Genomic DNA, 22,132 nt, shown 5'->3' on the forward strand with positions numbered 1-22,132 from the left:
ACAGGACACATTTTACATGGCGCCACCCTCCGTCGGTGATTTGCACACTGAATAGAAACCAGATAACGTTATCTCCACCATTGTTTTAATTTAAAAGAAAACATGACACCCAATTTACATGCTTCACAAATTATAAATAAATGCCCCAAACTGTGAAATACAATACAAATACCACATAATTATAATAACAATAACAATAACAATAACAACAACAACAACAATAACAATAATAAGAATAAGAATACGAATTGATGTTGTTGATGATGATGATGATGATGATGATGATGATGATGATGATGATGATGATAATAATGATAATAATAGGATTATAGGAATCAGAATTACAAATGGATTTATTAAGGGTAATACATGTAATATTGTGATGTGCGAGTTTGAATGAGTCGTTCAAAACCCGTGAGTCACGTCACTGAACGGTGACTCACGAGTCATCACATTCATTAACTCGTTCACTGAGTCATTCTTGTGGAAAACAAAAATGTCACTGGTGTGCTGCTGCTAGTCTAACTGACAACTATATAATCCTCATGTCTGTGGACAATGATATTGTCATACACAAAGAGGCAGAGACCAGTGCACTGCTCAGGGTTTATTATTGTTTTAGGGTCGGCCATGTTTCTTTGAGTGTTATAAGAAAGTACATTTTTTAAATTCTATATCATGAATCTAATATTTAATGTTTCATTTGTTTCATTTTTAAGGTTTGGATATACGTTAACGCTTATTTGAAATATAGATTCAGAAATTATAAAAAAAAAAAAAAAAAAAGATGTGTTGTATTATGGTGCATTTGTGTTGAACAAACTTTTCATTATGAAGCAACCCTTACTTGCAATGAAATAGAAATATTTTTGACAATAAACACCGAATTACAAGGCTTTACAGAACAGTGTTATGGACTTCACACGTAAGATTATAATTAGATGCTTTTAATAGGTCGTGATCTAAAGTGGGTCTGAGGTATGAAACTCCAGGGCTGAAAATGGGTCCCACTGGCCTTGGTCCTCTCCCACTTCCGGGTGCCCTCTGCCTCATATTAGGGTCTTTATTATGGTGTCTGCATGCGTGTAGAGAGAGGAGCTCCTGCTGAAACTTTGACTATAGAACCCTTTGTATCGAGTCAATGTGTGTTCTTCATTCATCTTCTTGAAAGTGCACATCACCAGCTAGCATCGAAAATTCAACAACAGTCCCCTATAATTAGTTCAGCCCTATGAACATCACATTATTTATTGATACTAGTAAAAAGAGAAAATCTGAATGTTGGATGGAAAAAACAACTATAAAATCATATGTATATATAAATATATACTGTATGTCTGCCACTCTGGATGCCTGGTATTTATTCAGTTTAACCATTTATTTAATTTATTTCCTGGTTCAAATAAACCTAAAAAACAACACAAATAATCTAGAATAATGAGACCAGTGCCAATAAAAACTAGCGTGTACTTATTGTTTATTTCCCTCATAAGTGTTTCAGCATTTTACTATGACCACATGATGCTCCCCCGTGGGTTGTGATGTAGTTCAGCTGAGCCTCCAGGTCCTGGAGTGGGTGGAAATGGTGCTGTCGTGGTCTTCTTGGTGGAACGCTGTCCTGGGCCAGATGCGTTGGTGGAAGACCAATCGTACATAATAACACTAATGGTTGTAACTATACTGGTACTCAGCTGGTCTACTCGTACAAAACCGACAGGGAGAGCGGAGCAGGATGCAAAAGTAGAGTTTTATTGCTAAAACCCGGTGCTCAGATCAGTCCCCAGACAGATGCCAACGATCAGACACTTCGCTAGGCACGATCGAACACAAAAATAACTTGCTTGGGCTTGGTTCTTATATACACTGCAGAGGGTCCTCCTTCCAAACAGGTACTTCCCATTTTCCTCGAAGGGGGGTCCCCCTTTGTACAACAGGTGCCGCCCATATCTCTTTTTGCCACTTCAGCATTGGTGCGGAAATAACCGCATCTTACTAGGGCATGTTTTGGGACCCCTCCCGTCATCAATTCCTTCTCTTGATGACACTAATGGTGTCTTCCGTCTGGCCCTGTCTGGTCTATTTTGGGCTTCGTCTAGCACCTTTTAGCGGACACAGTTATAATCGTCCATGGTTGCGTTCCAATTTTTAAAAAACCTTTAAGAGTTCAATACATTGCTCTGGTATAGTTTTCATACATAATATGTGTTGGCGCTTCTCGAGATACATGAATAATTATTCAACAGTGCGCATGCACAACTGAATCAAATGACTCAAATGACTCAGACAACCGGATCACTTGGACGAACGACTCAAAAACCCTTGAGTCAGTATAAGGAGTTGGGAGATGGTATACCAAGACCCCTTTCATCAAACTCATTTAACAGTTTTAGGTCAAAGGTTAACAACGCCCCCTTTTCCCACCCCCACCCTTTGCATCTTCCTTTCCCGTGCCTTTACCCACCACCCTTTTTTTCCCCGCCTATCGAACCCTGTTGGATCGAACAATGATTACATTATCATTACATGACAATGTCGCTATAACCTTCCGATCCCTGCCAAGCCATGTGTCCTGTCACCCCTCGTCAAAGGCAGAAGAAGAAAAGAGCAAGTGTTCGTGACTCAGCTACTCAGACTGACCCTTGTAGACGCAACCCCCCACCCCCACCACACACACAGATTTTCTCCATCCATGAAAATGCACTTTCCTGAAACAAAAACGAAGCAGTTTCTCTTGAAGCATTGTCGTGTAAATGGGGCATTTGAAATCATTTGAAAAGTCTTTCTCAAGTGGCTAGATGTAACATTGCAATAATGATGGAAATATATACTGAACATAATAGTGAATGTGTTGGACAGTGGCATTGTCTTCTGGAGAACCAAGTTGGTAAATTATGCAACATCTGCTTTTAATTGGTTTATTTTAAAAATGTGCAAACAGCGGAGGAAACACATTTCGATCCTCTTTGACATCATAGTAGAAACTTTTTTTTTTGTCTAAATATAACACAGTAAAAATGAAAAAAAAAAAAGAACAAAGTGTGTCCCTGAAAAACCGCGTACAATTTTAATTGTGCTTGAATTAAATATTCACCAGTGTAAGCAGTATGTTGTATGTATAAATATTCTTTCCCGGGCCTTTCTTCCTGCTGGTCCTACACGTGGCCCGAGTCACCGACGCACCACAGGGTGACAAAAGCAAGAGAGAGGAGACCAGTCCCGAGAAGGTCTCCCAGGGCAGTGAGGTAAGGTATCGAGTAACTGTCAGGGTCTTTATTCCTCCGCCAGAGACAGTGGATCATACAGTCGGCTATACACAGCAGGGAGAAGACCTGCGAGGAAGAGACACAAAAGTTACTGCAGAGCAGGATGGGGACCTGCGACGCCCCCCAGTGGCCATAGAGGAACCATATAAGGGACCAGGATCCTTTGGTCTGGTAGAGTAAGCCGATTGGAAGCCAGCTTCTCTCGCCCCGACTCACGTAATCAGTCTGTGATTTTTGACGTCATCCGATTCGATATTTAACATTTTTAACCAAACGAAGACGCGTCGTCGACACAAGTTCTTCTTTCACGCTCTGCATCGCCCGCTAATATCTCACCACAACTGTTTTAATGTTACACGTTTAGACATTCTGTCTCTTACCTTAGAAATATTATTGGTACTGTTGAGACATTTTAAACATGTTTGGGTTATGGTTGGGGTTATCTTTATTTGTTTTGTGTGTTTTTATGTAATTTTGTTGACATCAATGTAATAATTTAATTTGTGCCCACATGTCTGAAATAAACCCCAAAATCAATTTTCTCACATTATTACTTCTTGCCTCATCAAGTGATTCTTTCAGTACAGTTGTTTTAACAATTTTGATTTGCTTGTTTATTTTGTAGGTGTTTTGGGTGGTTTAGAGTCTTATTTGTAATCATTTCAGCCATTGTTTTCTCTTAGAAAATCCCCCAGTACTTTGTGCGTCTTCGGTCTGCACCACCAGAGGCAGTTCAATGTGTGTGTGAGGTTACACCTCGCCACACTGAACAGCCTCGGAATAGATGACATGGAACTTGAAACAAAAACAAAACAGAAGCCTTTGTGTGTGAATGAGATGTGATCATAAAGAATTTGCATTCCAGTGAAAAACGCAGCCTTGTTTGTGGTAAAAATATCTATTGCTTCTTCAGCACTGTATTAGGAATTTCTGTGTTTTACACCTGTTAAGCTGAGCGTTAAAATAGCAGTTGCCAACAATGAAGGAATGTTTTTTACGACATCTGATCCAGACACCAGTTTAGCATGTAACCAAACTAGACCAGCATAAATGAGATAGTTGAGTAATTTGCAAATGTATAAGAAATGCTGATATGTACTCTGTGTGAACTCTGTGTAAACAAACATATTATGCATGCTGACTATATCAAAACAATGTATTAAAACTTGTACGTGTTTTTTAAAAATTGGGAAGCACCCTTTTTCTACATGCTCTACTGCTTTTGCAATGAAGAAATGCTTGCTAACCTTATTATTTTTTTTATTTTATTTTCATTCATTCTTTAATACTCAAAACAGGAAGGAACATTAGAGGAACCTTTTTTTGTCTCAAAGAATGATGTGAATTTTTTTTTTACTCTGAAAATTCTCCTGACAGTTTCAAAAAAACCAAAACCAAAACATTCCAGTACATTTGACTCACCTGAATCAGGGAGGCAGACAGGAAGAAAAGCGTGAAGAGTGGACTGGGCAAAGTGTGCCCACCTTTAATCAGGTGGATAGCGTGTAGGAAAATCAACTGACCAGGGATGACCAAAAAAAGCAGAATCTGGGCAGAACGATGGTTTGCTCCTGAAAGGACAAAATATACCGTCAGTTTGTGTGTTCATGTGGTATTTTGTGCGCATAAGATAGGCACACATCCAATTTATAGACATACACAAATCAATTTATACACTCATATAACCATTTATGATTAATATGTCGGATTCATCTTGATTTTCTGGCTGTAGAATTGTCAAAACCCGTGCAAAAAATGTGTCTTTCAAGCTCTGGTAATTCTGGTGTTCTTCTATCACAGCATGTTTGACTATTACATGTGACGGCGTTTGGGTGTGTGTTTTCAGGAGTTCATCTCTGACGACAAAAATCTGCACAAGGTTCTTCAGGGCCATGATCTGTGTTTTTGTCCATTGAGGATCTTGTGTCATATATTTCTGACTCTTGTTTGACTCTTCACCATGTGGAATTCCCTGCCTGCGAGCAGATGAAAATGCATAAATAAACATCTCGCAGAGACAGAGACGTCTTTCTTCCCGTGAACTGCACGCAGTTCACGTCGCTCGGTTTAGAGTAGGAACCAAGACCCAGAATTCTGTAAATGATGATTGCTTGCCTATCGCACTTCAATATAGTTTGATGACCAATCTTTAAGAAACCTGACTCATGTGTCTTTCTGTTGGAATAATCTTACGAAAGGTTATCACATTCATTGTACCAACATTCTTTCTCATCTGCTACGACTTGTATTTCTCTACTGTGGTCTATTATGGTAAGGAGGAATGTGGCCAGCAGATGGTGAAGTGCCCTGTAATAAGATAAGAGGACCCCTGTGATCTATTATGATAAGGAGAAATGTGGTCAGCAAATGGTGAAGTGCCCTGAAAGAAACACAAGACTTTCTTTAGTTAGACTGGCAACAAAAGGACTTGTGGTGCGAATTGAAAGCACCCAAAAATATCCAGAAAACAGAGACTGGATATCCGAGTTTCAGTTGAAACAGTATCCCATTGTTGGAGGGGTCAAACTGCCCTGACCTCAAAGGAGTTTACACTGAGTCATGAATCTGAGGAGTAGAGATCTTCAGAGGCCAGAGATAAGGACAGACTGGGGGCGGTGTCGTGATAAGCCGACAATGTTGCTCTGGGCCAAATGATGTGCTGAATCTTAAGCTCGCCAGTGATTCTCAAAAAGTTGAGTTGGTGCAAATAAAATTCCGTAGATTGATAAATCTCCTGCATTTCCCACATTTAACCTTGAAAGCCTTCCGGATCAGTGGCCCTCAGGCCATCAGTCCCCATCCTGTTGTACCGCTGCAACAGGGGACAGCTGCCTCTTATTTTCCTGTCAGATGTATCAACACCATTACTTCTGAAGACAAAATCTTCTCATCTCAAAAACATAAACGCAAACATTTTACAACACGGAGGTCTACAGACATTTACAACACACGGCTTTAAAGTTTAAACTTTACCGTCTAAATCTCATTAGATCATATGATCACATACTTAATATAGGATTTCCTAAACTAATGACATTGTGAATACATAAAAGTTCAACACACACATTCCAGTAATTAGTCCCATATGGAGACCTCGTCCCTTTCGTTGCTGAAAGGGTCGGTTTCATCCCACATTTACGATTCCCATTTAGACGCCTAAATATACGAAGTGAATTATTTGTAACATTTCAGTGACCTAGGATGAATGGTAACGTATTTGTACACATGAAGAAACATAGTTCCTTCGAAAAAGTAACTCAACATTAGTTTAAAATTGCCACGGGGGAAAAAAAAAAAAAGCATGTCGGACTAAAAACATGTTTTATAAAGACACAAAGCAGTTCAACAGCAGCCGCCTCCCCGCCTGCAGCAGTGAACGGACAACTCATCCAACTGTCCTCAGCTGCGCTGTGAAGCTCCTCTCCATTAGTTCACTTTTATAGTTCTCCTGTGTGAGAACATCGTATCTCTGATACGTTTCCGCGCAGATCAATTGTGCAATGCAGCAGAAAGTATTTTGCCAATACAGAGTTTTGAATTTAAAATTAAGATTACTGTAAAATCAAGGACTATAAGTATAGAACGTTTAAAACGTTTGCATCAAGCCAAATTGTCTATCATGTCTAAAAATGAGCTGATTTGCCGTGTTGGAGATGCTGAGACTACCACACATGTTGGAAAACTCAGATTTACTTGACATAAGACAAAATACTTTCTCATGGAAAGTGACAGTTAACATTATAAATGAAGATAGAACCATTATTTATTTATTTCATAGGAGGATCAGCTTTATCACAGAAAGCAAGACTCCATACTAGGAGCAGGAGTTTAAATTCAGGAGCTTTTAATTCAAACTCCTTATCATACTAATGTGAATTCTTCCTCAACTGCCGACTCCTCATCTTTCGCTCTGTGTCACAAAATTCCACAACCACTTGTGCATATCAACAGATCTATATGTGAATGAGGAGTTTTTGTCATGAGAAGTACACCAAACAAAAGGTAGACACCAAACAATGGAAGACTACTCCTTCAGCTGAACTTGTGTCAACATTCGCTTATTTGCACAGAGCTGCAGCAAACAACTGTGAAAATGCAAAAATGAGCTGCAAGAAGAGAGAGAATGTAACATTGTGGATGCGACCCACACAAAACAAAGGGTGGACCTTTTGGACAGGGCTGTTTTATTGTTTTACAAGCGGAAATGAGGCCTGTTATTTACATCATGAATGGTCACTGCAGACACGTGGAGATGCACAAGACAATCTCTACCTGAACCAATGAAAGTACGGCAGGGGCTGAAGCATCCCTCACGGCTCTCAGGAACTTCTCCAGGAGAATAATTCATATGCAGATTAGTTGAAATGCGACTGGATTGTATTGAAACCAGGTTTCCTCCGATGCCTGGGAGGGAAAGAAAAGACAGAGACACATCATTGTTATACCGTTAAGTATTTAGCCAGCAGCAATGCAATGACGAAATGCAGCATAAGAAAGTTTTAACGACTGAAAAGGAAATACTTTTAACCCTTTTGTACAAGGCCCTGTTTACATGAGAACGGATACGAGTGTATCTGCAAAACTTTCTTCACTTTTGGGGGGTCTGTTTAAATGACACCAGTGTGTGGATTGACGAAGAAAAGGGCTATTAACATATATGCTGCAATAAATTTTTTATGACTTTGTTTAAATCTTGTACAGCATAACTGATATCTGCAGCTTCAGCTTCTTGGAAATTGGGTGCAGAAGGTAGAATCCTTTGTACAGCATAATTGACATTTACAGCTTCTTGAAATAACTATAGAAAGTGCACGACGTGGGCAGCAATGAGCCTTGAAATAAAAAGACGGCCAGGGTGTAAAAACAGGGCAAGGTGCGACTTCAGCAGTGAAAATGCCAAAGACAGGATATAAAGGATGTGTCGCTTTGCAAAACCATATGCTGTTTAGTTTGTTGGAACCACAGAACATCACCGAATGGCTGAACTCCAGACGACCTGATGGAGTGGGGGTCGCCAGAGAGCAACAGCAGGAGAAGATGCCCGGATAAACAACTTGGAGTCAGATGATGCAGAGGGCAGTCGGCAGCTGCAACGGCATAAAAACCCAGAGCGAGGGATAGACAGGGTTCTTTCTCCACGTGAGCTGAGGACGCACGCTTGTCTGATTTCCAGGGAGAGGCGACCCAGAGCGCTCTGCAACTGCACAATTTCATCATTTTTCTAACAACTTTTATATTAAATCCTTTTTGCTGAAGAATTTACGAATTGAAGTGCCCTTTTGCCGATCAACCAACACGCAAGACCAGAGTTGTCCAACAGGATCTACTGTAGCCGCAAAGTTTTTATACCAGCTCCCAAGGTGGAAAAATTATTTTACGGTCACTATTCCCTCCTGCAGAGACTGCCGGAGGCTACGGAGCCCGTTACTGTGCATGCGCATATCTCTCCCCCTCCCTCCACTTCCTTCTGCTCATCCACTTGTAAACAAACATGGTGGACATGGTAGTATGACTAGCGGTCCGTATTCTAGTTTTATCATTCACATCATTAGTTTTATAGGTGAGACTCACCCCTGATAGCATCAGATGCGTCATCAGTCCATACAGATGTCGGGTTCTCTCCAGTTTCTTCACGATTATGGTGTATTCTTCTCTGCACACGTCTGTTTGGTTTCTTTACAAAATCAAGCAACAGCGCCCTCCCATGGCCCGGCATACTAACTACATCATTGTCAGTGTATCCACTGCTGCAGCGTTAACACACTCCCTTTTTTTTTTTTTTTTTTTAACGGATTAGGTGTTGTCATTTAAACGGGGCCTATTTGTTCAGATGGAAAAGAAAGAAAATTAGATGGTTAAGCTGGTATGAGGAAGGTCAAAATGCCACCAGGGGCCTCATCTATAAAGGTTGCTTTCGCCCAAAACGGATCCTGAAAGATATGTACGTCACTTTCCACACAAACTTTGTGATCTAAGATAAACTTTGTGGGAGAACGTGGGTACCGGTACACAAACTTTGAACCTTGCACACACGTAGACGGGGGAAAACTGTCAGCGCAGATTGTGAGGAGGTGAATTGAAGTCAGATTCGTCTCATATTATTAATGTCATCACATATCAAACTTATAGATCAACACCATCGTCCCTCACTAACTGGTGGGTAAACAGAACACCACGCCTCCTCTGTCCTCACTCTGATCACAGGAACTCCACAGGGCTGTGTGTTGATCCCCATCCTCTTCACACTCTTGTTGGAATTCTCCTCTAAACACTGGAATTCAGCGTGTTCATTGATCCAAGAGAAGCAAAAAGTCGAGATTTATTTCTCAGCAAAGTTTATTATCCAAATATGACAATTTTCAAATAGCAATTACATATACCAGAAGAATCAAGCGCTTGGTCCGTTCTTCCAAGCAAATCAACAAGCAATACCCTAGCTTGCAGCGAAGAAGGGCCCCGTTCTGTGGTGCAGTCAGTTCTTGTACCCTCGCACGGTTCCCTCGCTCATCTGATTGGCCATCTCTTTTCTACGTTATTGTTGCTCAGCAGGTTTCCTGCTTTCTTTGTCTGTGCAGCAGTTTCTATCCTGTTTAATCCGGTTCTTTGTTACTTCATTTGGTTTTCGACCACATCTTGACTGCTGCTGTCTGCCGTCTTTGTTTACCTACTGTTGAATAATTATTCATGTATCTCGAGAAGCACTAACACATATTATGTATGAAAACTATACCAGAGCAATGTACTGAACTCATAAAGGTTTTTTAAAAATTGGAATGCAAACATGGGCGATTATAACCGTGTCAGCTAAAAGGTGCTAGACGAAGCCCAAAATAGACCAGACAGGGCCAGACGGAAAACACCCTTAGTGTCAACAAGAGAATGAATTTATGACGGGAGGGGTCCCAAAACATGTCCGAGTAAAATACGGTTATTTCCGCACTAATGCTGAAATGGCAAAAAGAGATATGGGCGGCACCTGATGTGCAAGGGGGGACCCCCCTTCGATGAAAATGGGAAGTACATGTTTGGAAGGAGGAACATCTGCAGTGTATATAAAGACCAAGCCCAAGCAAGTTATTTTTGTGTTCGATCGTGCCTAGCGAAGTGTCTGATCGTTGGCATCTGTCTGGGGACTGATCTGAGCACCGGGTTTTAGCAATAAAACTCTATTTTTGCATCCTGCTCCGCTCTCCCTGTCTGTTTTGTACGAGTAGACTAGCTGAGTACCAGTATAGTTACAACCATTAGTGTTACTATGTTCGATTGGTCTTCCACCCACGCATCTGGCCCAGGACAGCGTTCCACCAAGAAGACCACGACACTACTTATAAGAGTTTTAGTATTCTCCTCTCCGCACTTTGTGTTTACTTCTTTGCACACTTCCTTACACTTCTTGCGTTGCTAGCTTCTCTCTGCGTGCAGCTGCACGTGATTATTTTAAGCATCTATGTTTAAGCAGTTATTCCTTTACTCTCCACTCAGGATCGCACCCACACCTCAACTTCAACACCTCCAAGACAAAAGGAGGTAACCACTGAGTTCAGGAGCTCAAAGAGAAGAAAACATCACCCCCCTCCACATTCAGAGATAAGCTGTGGAAAGTGTGAAGTTCCTTGGAGTCCGTGTTTCCAATCGAATGTCATGGACTGCCAACACCTCAAACCTTGTCACTCCGAAGGCCCAACTCCCCTTCGAACTGATGCTCAACTTCTATTGGAACACGGGATGGGATGGGAGATCATCCTAACAGGGGATCTCTCCTGTTGGCTCGCGTCTCCCCTCCGAGACGCAGCCTCACGCTACAACCCCGGATCTTTTCATGTCGGGTCCTGTTTTCCCACAATAGTATAAATAATGACTCTTAACCGTGGTTCTCAATTGAACGCTAAAGCGACTGTTTTACTGTGTTTGATCAGAAATATTACAGAGTTGTAGAAGTAGAGTTCCCTGCTCTCCCCCCCATTCCCCCCTCTACCCTCCTTCCCCCCTCTGCCCTCCTACCCCTCTGCCTCCTGCCACAGTCCACCCTCACATCACATGACCCCCCCCCCCAACTGACTATCTGCTCCCCCCCTCCGAACTCACGCACTCACAATCACCTCCACTCACTTGAACCCTCTGCCAACTTGAGTCACTTTTCGCACGTCAACGCACTACCTCACCTTCATAACTTTATTATTTACTATTGCTTAGATTGTTGTATATATTGTATAGTATTTCTATTCCTATTGTTATTTTCTTTTTACTCATTTATTCTTGTTTGTTGTTTTTTTGCACTGCAGTTTGCACTGATGGGAGGATCGCAATTTCATCTGTGCTGCATGGCAACATGCAGCATATCTGACAAATAAAAAACTTTGACTTTGACTTTTCACAAAGTTTTTCAGCGCTGGTCAGCAGAAATAGGGAAAACTCTGTCTGCTCGCTGCAAGTTGTCCTAAGGAAAAAGCACCAAATCTCTGTATTTCCTAGCTTTTCTACCGACACCCCTGAGTGGGGGTCATCTCTTGTAACAGTTTTTATTGTTTTATTGCCCTTTGGAATGCAACCCCCCCATGGGGGTCTCTCAAGCCTATGTCAATCAGTTTCCTGAGTGTGTGTGTGTGTGTGTGTGTGTGTGTGTGTGTGTGTGTGTGTGTGTGTGTGTGTGTGTGTGTGTGTGTGTGTGTGTGTGTGTGTGTGTGTGTGTGTGTGTGTGTGTGTGTGTGTGTGTGTGTGTGTGTGTGGATACCTACATATGGTAACAAACTGCTCCTGCAGCATTGTGTGATGTTGTGTGCATGCACACAATTATTCCTTCAATCCTCACAAACTGCATCATCTGCCTGGCAACAAGGCATCATTTATGCAATTGGCCAATTTGGAAAATGAAGTGTTGTTGCCAGCCAGAGAAAGACGGCTCATCAGTTCTTGTGTGTGAGATGTTTCAGGAGTGAAAAAGAATTTAGGGAAGATGGTTGGTATTCCGGAGTTATCTGTGTCCTAAACTGCATTATAGCGGTTTCAGCAAGTTTGATAATGAATGGCCTTGTTCTATTGTCCGATAAGACGCAGATGGCCAGGCCTTTCTTCAGCGTCTGAACAAAGGCACTATATTCTAGTATTAGACATTAAATAGAATAAGATTATGGTCATTAGCATTATAAGTGTAATGTTCTTCAGAGGCTCAGGTAATCCAGGACATTAGAGCAGAAATACGGTTCTTAGATCAGGACAGCCTATGTCAGGTCAGATTCAGAAAACTTTATTTGTCCCCAGGGGGCAATTATAAAGTCACGTAGTGCAGGCAGTGCAATAATGACGTAAGAAATAGAGTAGGAAAAAAAAAAAAATTAAATTAAATATATTTAATCTAAATTTTAAAAATGGGAATAAATAAACTGAGTAACATACTCGTGCAAATACAGATGAACAATTCATAATTGTGCAAAATGGCAATAGGGTATATACATTACAGCCCTGTCATTCTTTCGCATAACAACAATAAGCGTGTCCCAGTCACTCCAATCCGCTTGTGAAATTGCTCAATTGTAAATGTTCATGTTCTTTTTAAACTGCCCCTCTTACAGGTCTTGGCGTCTAGACGATTGGCTTAGCATAGATTTGCACTCTAATATTTTATCTTCCCGTAAACAACCTTAAACAGCTCTTTCAAATTTATCTTCTGCAGCCACTTTGTTTTTCTCCCAGTAACACTGATTTATTGCCATTAACCATCACAAGTGGCAGTATTCATTCCTGCCGTACCCTTTGTGCATCATAAACTGCAAAAAAATAAATAAATCAATCAAAAGATCAGAGAGCCCAGTCCTCTGAGCCTTTAGTTTCTCTGGTTGTAATCACTACTTTTTTTGCATCGTCTTTTCAATGTTTCAGTGTTTTTCATGCAATAGTAGCAGCCAGTTGGCTGATATTTAGTGAACACTTGTGCTCAGACTTAACATTGTTCACCTTCAAAGCTGTGGAGCACACTCATAAGAACGTGTGAGGGCACAAAGTACGGCTGGTGAGAGTGCACAAGTAATGGAAATTTTATACAAAGAAGTGAATAAAGTTAAGACATGGCGTAAAATACAGAGCGACAGGCTAATGTGAACACCTTGAGGTATGGAAGTGGAGAGAAAATCTCTGTTTTATTTACAGGACCTGGTTTTAAGAGTTTTTTTTATTAATGACATTCTACTGTAGGCAGATAATGGCTCAAAAACTGATATAATCCGGAAGGTTTAAATAAGTGCCCAAGCAGCATTGGACTCATTCATAATGAAAATGAGTCTCAATCCGAGAGACTGCAATTAAAATAATAAAAACTGAAACTCACCATTGATGACCGGAGCATACACTATGATTCCTGCCAAGTTTGGATCTGAAACTGTCTTGTCGAGAATAAGTCCTCCAATACTAAATAAAAGAAAAGAAAATGAAAACATAGGTTTAAATCTGCCTGTGCAATAACAAAAACATATAATTACATTTTTTTATATCATCTGGGATTTGAGGAGAGAGACAAAAAAAGTAGTAATTGTTCATTCGTTAATCAATTTACTAGTTTTTAGTATTGATTCAATACAACATAAGAATTATGGGAAATATCTTACTGTATATAAATGGCAATATATTTTGTATATAATAATATATATAATATAATGTTGTCAATCAATGCAAATCTTAACCCACATGTCACCATTTTTTGAACTGTAATGGAAGGAAAGAGTTAGACTTTGACATACCACATTAATACATTTTGCTTCATTTCATCTAGTGCAAGTTTCACTATAGAGTAAATATGAGCAGTGACCGAGTCAAGATGAGTACCTGCTGATGACCATGGCCGTGATGATTGGTTCCCAGCCTGTGCGCAGCAGAATTAGAGTAGCTGGGTGTTTGGAGGCAACGATTATCCATACGGGGATCAGGCATAAGTACAATAGATCCACCAGGTACAACACATAGGAGTACTGTTCTGTGAGGTGAGAAAAATGTGTTTTTATTGCATTTGTTTTCTACAGGACCAAAACCAGAAAATCCCATACGTGATAATCATCTTTGAGACTGTAGATTCTGGGTTGCAAATTAAGGAATTACAAACTAGAGCTAAACTCGGTAGAGTGCAGACCTTCGCCAATGCCACATTTATTTGCGGAACTGAGTTAGGATCGCTAGCATGTTAGCTGTTAACTCATATCGATGCTAACAAGCCTGTCAGGTAGCAACATCACTGTGTGAAACAATGAGCAGGGAGCGTCTCCACGGCAACAGACGATCTCCTTTGATCTCCTCCATAAGGTGCCTTTCCTATTGTTAAGATATTAATTCTTAAAATAACTGCTCTGCTTAAAAACTGTGTGAAAGATAGTTGAAAGATAACTTGCTATGAGGAAATTTGCTAGCGCATGACTAACAATCTGCTGAGGTCTGCTCTAATGATAAACAACTTTAGATGCAGTGATCATTGTTGTGGAATGCTGCCTGTAAAATCTGCTTATCTCAGTGTTTGTAGGAGACAAAGCCTTTGAAACAGGAACTTGAGTTCGGGGGATCGAAATCTTGACTGCAATCTGAGGAAACCCGTTACAACTGGTTCGTCTTTATGACCTCGCTCAAGTAACCCCGTGACCCCAGGCTGGCTTCGTGACATCCTGCAATCACAGCCAACCCTGCGGTGACCCCGTGACTCACCATCTCGACCGCCCTGCCTGCGAGCAGATGAATGCATTAATGCACATTTTGCATAGGTAGACACGTCTTTCTTCCCGTGAACTGCAAGCAGTTCACGTCACTTGGTTTAGAGTAGGAACCAGGACCCAGAATTCTGTAAATTGTGATTATTGTTGCTCACTGCACTTCAATATAGTCTGAAGATTAATTTTTAAGAAACCTGACTCATGTGTCTTCCTTTAGTTAGACTGGCAACAAAAGGACTTGTGGTGCGAATAGACGCACCAAAACTATCCACTTTGTATTGGATTAATTTTTATTTTTTTTGCAGTTTTTGGGATTTATTCAGAAACAATCAGCTGTTAACTTTCCAAAATCGAATCGATTGGCCGTTGGATGATGACAAATTTTCATGCAATTCTGGTTGTCAGTTTTTGCAAAAAGTTGGTATAATACAATAAATGAACAAATACACGCATGTGACATAACCTTCTTGGCCAACTTCGTTAGTCTCCCAACTTTTATTGGTGAAGGTAACAATATCCTGACTCAGCTACAAAACTACTCTAAGTTAGAATAACAGAAAACACCTGCTGCAGCAGTAGAGACATGGCATACTAGGCATATGAGATAAGATACCAGGCACGAGCGTCCCGCTCTACACACACACACACACACACACACACACACACACACACACACACACACACACACACACACACACACACACACACACACACACACACACACACACACTGCTGGTTGGTGCCTATGGGTCTGGCCAGGTCAGATGTGAGGTCGTAGCCCATCTTGTGTGGGGGGCTGAAGGATAGAAGAATCCTCCCAAACTAAGTCAGATGTTATGAGATCATCATAGTATATTACAATATGCGAATATGCAAATTGTGTGTATTTCTCTGGTCAATATATAACTGACCAAAGCCTTTTTGTGCTGGCAGAGTATCAGATTGGAAGCCGGCTTCTCTCACCCCGACTCATGTCATCTGGCTGTGATTTTTTTTTGATGCCACCTGATTCGATATTAAACATTTTCAACCAAACGAAGAAGCATCGTCGAAGCAAGTTCTTTTTCTCACCCTTTTCAAGTCAGCCGAAGTTTCCCTTCAGTGGTATAAATAGATAATTACAGAAGATAACAAGGTCATTATTTCTTACCTATTAGCGAGTAAAACCACTGACTGAAGCCAGCTAACAAGGCCAGAGTGATGAGATCTCCAAAGCTGGCTGCCATGGGTGTAGCCACATTATCAGGGTTGATTCCCATCCGCTTGGAGCCCATGATCACACCCACCATAATGATCCCTGGAGAAAGTTAAAAACAACTGGAGTTAGGTGAAAGCGTGTAAAGAATGAATAATGATTTTTGCAGTCGTTGTTTCAAGGATTTCCTGTGGCACCACTTTTTGTAACCTTCAGTGTCTGGAAGGCGAGGAAGCACGTGGCTCATTCTAAAAGAAAAAGAAACCGTGCTCCGACTTCATTGTGAGACAATATCTCTGACATTATTCCCTACTGCTTTTAGTACATCGCTTGTTCGAACTGAACTAAAATGTAAGCAAGTCCTAAGACGCCTAAAAGCTGTTTGGTGGTCGCCATTTTTGGCACCCACAGTAGATTGTGTATTACATGAATGTGAAGTGTGTGCTCAATATAACACAAGGAAAGCCTTTTCAGCACCTATTGCACATATTCCCATACCAGATGGACCATTTCGTCATCTCATGATAGATTTTGTGGACATGACTCAGAGGATAGGACGTACATCAAGTCTGCAGAACATGACATAGTGCTCACTATAGGACCTGATAATGCTAAAACAAGATAAAGTCCAGACAGCAGAATGTGAATTAGATGGAGTTGTCATTGTAACAATCAGCCGTACCTCAAATCAATGTATTGAGAATAAATATGGAATTCAAATTAGTTAGGAACAAGCTAATAAAATGATGCATTTAGACCAAACGTGAACCAGAAGAAGTCTGAGGACATCCGCAATAGATGTAAAATCCCTAAGATTGAGGGGGAATATGTTACAGTTACTTGTTACAGTGCTAGAAGGAAACCTCGTGTCTATCCTCCACCAGGATTTGACCAAGTAAAAGTTGTTTTAATTGCAGATGTTTTAGCTGATGTTACCATTATTTACTATTATCATTGTTATTATCATTATTATTATAGTAGTAGTAGTCAAGGTAGTTGTAGTAATAATTGAAGCCTGAGAGGTGGCTCCAGCGGGCCACCTATTGAGGACCCCTGTTATAGGATCTTTTTTTAAAGAGATTATTCGATTTTCACGGCCCCTTTGCAATTACACCACGGAGCACCAGGGGTCCATGGACCCCAGGTTGAGAATCACTGCTCTAGGCATCCTGACAGGATGAGATGTGACCTTGCATTTGACCCGCCTAGACTAGTTGGATCCAGCCAGCATTCCAAGAAGAGGAGATGACATGATGCCAAATAAGAGATAAAACATGGGAAAATTTATATAGAGAGGAAATATAAGAATAATATACTTCAGTGACAATAAAGAACTATTCTATTCAATGGTTAGCACGTCAGAGCAAATATGTGTGGGATCAAATTTCAAGATTGGCCCTTAAAAATATGGAGTTTGCATGTTCTCCTTGTGACTACATTTTATTTTGTTTGGAGTTTCTTTTAATCTGACTACTGCATACTCATCTCCTGCAGGGTTGCCCATTTTTCCCAGCATGTGCATGTCAACATTGGCTGTTAGTGTAACTGTGTCTCTAGCTCTGTCATACAGTGGCGACCTCTGCAGGCTGCACCCTGCATTTCACCTGATAAGAGCATGAAAAGGCCTGTGCAACAATATTTTGGGTACAGCAAATGTATAAAATAGATGGGTGGATGGATAGGTCAAAGTCAGGGGGTTCAGAGTGACTTTACCTTGCAGTAGTGAAGCTGCAAATGTAGTAGACACACTGGCAGAGCACAGGAGGACAACGTGATTGAGGGGCATCTTTCCCTCGGCCATCCAACCCAAGATAGTAGCCATCATAGAAGCTAACAGGCCCAGCACCGTGGCTTGTAACTACGTAAAAAACAAACAAAAAAAAAACCAATTAAAGATCATAAAAAAAAACACTTATTGCTTAAAATGTATAGAGCGGCATAATTTGTTGTAAAGTGAAATAACATACCTGCTTTAGTGACAAGTTCCCCACAATCAACATCCACTTCTCACTGGCAGATTCCATTTTTCCTGCATTTACCTGTGAACACCAGAGGCACGTCAATTTACTGAACAATAAATATAAAGCTATCGCCTTTTAAAATACATTTAATGTGATTGTATAATTTATTGAAGCTCTATAGATTCACAAAAGTCTAACTTTCTCACGTTACAACAATAGAAGAATACCAGTGTACACTGAATAAGTGTTTATGAGCATGGAGGAAGCATATGGCATATTTTGCTTTTAAAGGCATATTTTGCTTTTAAAGCCTTAAATCATGAGCAGACGCTCAAAACTGCTCATACAATGAGACGCAAAATGACTTTGTATCTTGCAAACCCTTCAACATTCAAAATAAATTTACCTGAAAGTAGGGAATAATGTGTGAACTAAACTTTTTGATGGCAAACAAACCTTTTTCATTATATACACAATGCACCAGAATAAAGAAAAAAACTTTCAATTTAAAGGTTGTGATGGCACTATTTTCCCCATCCAGCCCACTCAAGATAAAACTGAGCTGTATGTGGCCCCTGAACTAAAATATGTTGGACACGCCTGTGTCGAAACACAGATACTTATAACCTAGAACTTAAAGTAAAAAGCAGGATGGGTCATATAGGATAGAATTTCAAAGACATTTGCGATATTTGTGATAAACTGGTGGTAAAGCGACCAAAGCTCTGGTTTTTTTGTTTTGTTGTGGGGTTTTTTAATTTATAAAAGCCCGTACATTACAACTTTGCAACACAAGATGGTGTTCTAACTCAGTAAGAGAAGGAACGTGAAGAAAAGGTTAAAGGTCTGATATAGTCCAAAGGATATGGACCACTGCAACTACCACACAAAAAAGAAGAGCAGCTGAGACTGTGAAAGCGAAGGACCAGCAGTTCATTTGATGGCTAAATAAATCCTTGAACAGGGAACAACTATTGTTTTTTGAGGGGGGATTTTCAATTAAAATGGTATTTTTCGGATGTCTACTGCACAAATGAATCAGAAATGAAAGTGTTGGATGCCAAGTAATTTGATCATGATATAATGTCATTGCTCATGATGTCTGATCATATCCGATTTGAAGGGGTCTTTTGTGTGCATTATCTTTAAACAGCAAGGCGTTCTACTGCTGTGGGCTTCACAGGCCAGCGAGGAGTTTCACACCCATGATGCAAGAGGGCAAAAATATAATTCTGAGAAGGTGGTTGTAGTCAGACCGATGTTGTCATGGATTATTGTTTTTCTTTCTTTTTTTGTTGCCTGTGGACATATTTCCACCCGTTCATTGTGCCGATCCCATAACATTGTAGAAGCGTGCGGTGTGTGGATTTGCATGCACGCGCTCACAGCTGTCGAGAGCCTTGAAGCCAGAGTCATCTCCAGGTTCCCTTTCATGCCTAAAACAGCAGGAACCAGTATGAAGATCTCTGTGATTTCCTGGAACACGTCCCAGTTCTGCCATGACAAACACACATGCAAAAAAAACAAACAAAAACAACTTCCTGTATTATATATATATTCACACAAAAACATGTTTCCCACAGATGATCAGTGATTCTGACCCGTGCTGGTGGATTAATTACACTTTGGTTTGCCCCGTCTCCTCACCTGAATTACTTCAAGCAGCATCCCTGCAGAAATCGTCCCCAGACCAGCCAACAGAAACGGCACCAGGATCTGCAGCAGCATGGAGCAGATGGACTCTGCACCTGCACGTTCACGCTTCGCCCTTATGGAGCTTCTGAGCTGCGATTCGCCGTACAGCTTGGTGGGAAGAAGATAGTCCGTCTCGGTGCACTCCTGCGGTTCACACTGCAGACTGGTGCCGACGAGTGACGCATCCCCACTCGAACTCAAATGGTGTGGACTTCCATGGAGCTGAGAACCTGAGAAGTTGGATCCATATTGGACCACAGAAACGTTGGGGGAAGGTTTCGTATCGTCGGACTCTGGGGTGATCATGGTGGAAGTTTGGGTTTAGCAGGATGTTGCTCCTGCTGATCCAGCTCCAGATGCAGTTACAGCGGGCCTGAAAATGAGACACACAGAATATGATTTGTTTTTAAAACAGCATTGGCTGAGTTTTGTGGGTACAACTACCATGTCCTGGACCAAGACGTTTTTATTTATTTGTTCATTTACTGTAACACTTTTACTTTTATTCCTTTTCTTGATCTGTGATCACTTACACGAGATTAGATTTGCAATTTTAATAGTTCATGTGTGGTTTTGGTGCCGTTTTATTTAAATTTTCTATTTGCCGATAATCTTGTATTGTTGAGGGTGGGTGGGAGGGATGGGTTTTGTGAATGTTGTCGTGTTGTGACTGTTGTTCAATGTAAAGATGAAAAAGAGAACAAACAAAGTGTGTAAAAAACACAAACAAACTAACATGTCTTAACAAGATCTTGTCATTTTGACAGCCGTATTCGGTTCCTTAACAGAAAGACAACGGAGATGAACAGCCGTAGGAGTTTTCACATTGAATCAACTGCTCTGGGAATACTGGTATATGGTTCTAATGAAGTCAGTGGTCATGATATTAAAGCAAGTTAAAACTAATGTCATGTTTATTAAGAAATCAAGTGTGAAACTCTGGCATATAGAAAGCCTGCTTGTTTTGTTTCACAGTCATCTGATGCCATGGATTGCCGACATTATCATTCCTCACGCATGTTTCCCATCAGCAGCACTGAGGCCGGGTTGTCTGACACAGACAATAAACATCACTTGGGATTCTTACGCGATGACCGGGTACTGAGTTATCAACTTAAAATAAAGGAATTGTTTGCCTGCCTTTTTTGTGTGTGTGTGTGAGCTGCTGTGTGTGTTGTTAACAGTGTCATCGACAAAAAAAAAAAACTGGAAATATATTTACTTTTAAGTGGTTTTGTAAATGCAGAATGGAAGCTACAGTTTTGGAGCCAAGAGAGTGAACTTTTGAAATATAATACATAATATAAATGACATTTACTACTGATAATGTTAATAGTTACAAAAAAATACGCAACTTCTAATTGTAAAAGCCAGAAGGTGTGTAATATTCGTGACATGTTTGCTGAAAACAGATTCACACACGCACTGGGCGTCTATAAGAAAGCAGACTGAACTGACATATCTTTAAAGGGTTTTGACACAACCACAGAATCCACTTGAAATCAAGTTCACAGTGCAAATCAAGAAATTGCCGGTGCCATTTAATTTGCAAATCCTAATTTAAAAAAAAAAAAAAAAACTTTATCTGTCAAGTATTTCTGCACATATTTATCAAAATGATATGTGAAAATACAATAGTGTTAGAAGCATTTATTCCTTAGTTTGCGGTTGAGGAGAGTAAAACAACCTTACCCGTTAGTAACACCATGGGAGAAGAAGAGGAGTGGTGTTTGTTCTCGCAGGCTCCTGCTGGTCGTGACTCTTCCTCGTGCCCTCTGTCACTGTCTGAATGCTGCGTAGAGTGTTCTCTGTGGCCGTATTCTTAGTCTAACCTGCACATTAACACAGAGAGAGAGAGAGAGAGAGAGAGAGAGAGAGAGAGAGAGAGAGAGAGAGAACACACCACATTACTTTTGCTTATTCACTCCTGTCTATCATAACCACTGTACAAATTCAAATACACTGAGTCAGTATAATGCAAACAACAGCACATATTTGACAGTTGTTTGTTCAAAAGCAGTAGTCCAGTGCTGGCCCGTGACTGTATTGAGTGTGGTGGTTGTTTAAGGACAAAGTGCGGAGGAAGGTTTGGCCTGCTCTCTCCATCTATGAAGGTAGAAACCAAAATAGTTCATGATGACAGTGAACACAAGTGGATGAAGACCAAAGCCAACCAACGTATTTTTGTCATGTCAGAAGATCCAATAAAGTAAATAAAGTTATCAGTACTGTAGCGTAATGAAAAGTGCATTTAAAAAAATATTATACTATAATAATGTTATTTATTTATTATCACAGACAATTACCAATTTATTCCAACATTTGATTAAAAGA

At 40.5% G+C, this 22,132-nt stretch overlaps 1 protein-coding gene across 1 annotated transcript; it reads right to left on the reverse strand.

Annotated features, from left to right (window-relative positions):
• Positions 1 to 3,152: 3,152 nt before the first annotated feature.
• Positions 3,153 to 20,104, reverse strand: slc41a2a (solute carrier family 41 member 2a; the record flags this gene model as incomplete). Its single annotated transcript, XM_080474826.1, has 10 exons — positions 3,153 to 3,329; positions 4,686 to 4,834; positions 7,536 to 7,667; positions 13,585 to 13,664; positions 14,079 to 14,226; positions 16,098 to 16,244; positions 17,856 to 18,000; positions 18,110 to 18,181; positions 19,490 to 19,597; positions 19,751 to 20,104. The coding sequence occupies 10 exons, from the start codon at positions 20,102 to 20,104 to the stop codon at positions 3,153 to 3,155; spliced, it is 1,512 nt and encodes a 503-aa protein (XP_080330952.1).
• Positions 20,105 to 22,132: the final 2,028 nt, after the last annotated feature.

Source organism: Lipophrys pholis, assembly GCF_963383615.2.
Source record: "Lipophrys pholis genome assembly, chromosome: 11".
Classification (NCBI taxonomy): domain Eukaryota; kingdom Metazoa; phylum Chordata; class Actinopteri; order Blenniiformes; family Blenniidae; genus Lipophrys; species Lipophrys pholis.